The 1,363-nt window shown below is 41.5% G+C and overlaps 1 protein-coding gene across 1 annotated transcript in view; it reads right to left on the bottom strand.

Moving 5' to 3' along the window:
- Window positions 1-270: 270 nt before the first annotated feature.
- The window catches only part of LOC103520461 (ecdysone receptor-like), an 11,080-nt gene continuing 9,987 nt past the window's right edge, over window positions 271-1,363 (bottom strand). Inside the window, exon 3 of the mRNA XM_008485557.3 lies at window positions 271-1,315. Within this exon, the coding sequence (XP_008483779.1) occupies window positions 1,071-1,315 (245 nt within the window). The 3' untranslated portion in view covers window positions 271-1,070. The remainder of the gene's footprint in view (window positions 1,316-1,363) is intronic.

Below are 1,363 nucleotides of genomic sequence, written 5' to 3'. Positions count from 1 at the left end.
GGATAGTTACATAACAGATTATAGATGGTTTTGAGCAGTCTCGTTTGTTTTCAGATAGTATCCCCATATTTCACGAAGATATAGGTGCATTTAGTCAGCCGAGTTAGGTTGGAGGGGGAAGCGCTTCTGCTCTGAAAGCGATAGGTCGCGGTATCACAACCGCCCGCCCGGGATGGATTTTATCCCAAACAGATAAGGTCCGTTCATGGAACAGCTGGATTTCTCCTGTCCTGTCTTCATTCTCTCTTCGCTTTCGGAATGATAAGACCTCAGCAAGCAGTTACAGTTTCCGCTATCAAACCTCTTTTTAAAAAAGCTGTATTAAGGCGATTTCAAATTCGTTTCTAACCTCCAAGTTAACATGCTAGAGAAATATTGAATAAGTACTACAAAGCTGACGAAATATATTAAATAAGCACTTAGTGTGATGAAAAATATAGAGGAAAAAAATCCACGCTTTGTCTGGTATTCGAACCCGTGGTCTCCTGATTATCAGACCAACGTATGACCACTCGGGTTCGGGGAATTTCATGAAAACAAACGAAATAGAGAGAGGAATATTTCACCATCTTCTAAACAAGAACCATCTAACATAACAGCACCACAATACTAACAGAATCATAGGCTAGTCAGGGGCATCTGAAATAGAAATACGAAAAATGATTTTAAAAGTCACAAGTCGTTCCTCTGGACAATGGGGCGTAAGCCACAATTTTCCAAATTTGATTTTATTCGTGTGCTATATATCCTTATATCTCAAGCAGACGTATACCAACCCCTACTCAATCCTGAGTATTTTCAAAACTGTCGTACGCCCATACGCCATATTCTTATCACATAAAAACATTTGTTTTTGCTTTCCTGTAAGATTTCAAACATGTGGCTTATGCCCCTTTGTATTGTTAGGGACATATTGGTAAACATAAAATGTTCGACTTGGCTTGTACATAATATTTAAAGATAGGACTTGAGATTGAGACTAAAACGTCTCATTATGCTCTGGCTGCCCCTGACTAGCACAATATACAGGATGGACTATAACTCCACATACAGATTACAGGGTGAGTCACTTAGGTGATGACATCCCAGATTTCCGCCAGGAATGGGGGTAGTTTTTTATTCTTCAGTTTGAACGAGAAGCATAGCTCGGAGTTCTGGTTGCCCAGGGTCCGGAGTTCGGTGAGGACAGAGAGGAGTTTGGCGAAGATGGTAGTCGAGTTATGTCGGACCCTGTTGTCCACGTAGGCCTTGAGTGCCTCCAGGTAGATTTCCTGGATCTTCTCCACTTTCCACGCCTCAGTGAGGGAAGGTCTCTCTGTAATATAGAAATAACAACTCAGTGAGGGAAGGTCTCTTTGCAATA

This window comes from Diaphorina citri, unplaced genomic scaffold (genome assembly GCF_000475195.1).
Source record: "Diaphorina citri unplaced genomic scaffold, Diaci psyllid genome assembly version 1.1 scaffold3653, whole genome shotgun sequence".
NCBI lineage: Eukaryota > Metazoa > Arthropoda > Insecta > Hemiptera > Psyllidae > Diaphorina > Diaphorina citri.
Note: the sequence above shows the minus strand (reverse complement) of the source record. Positions and strands in the feature narration are given on the sequence as shown.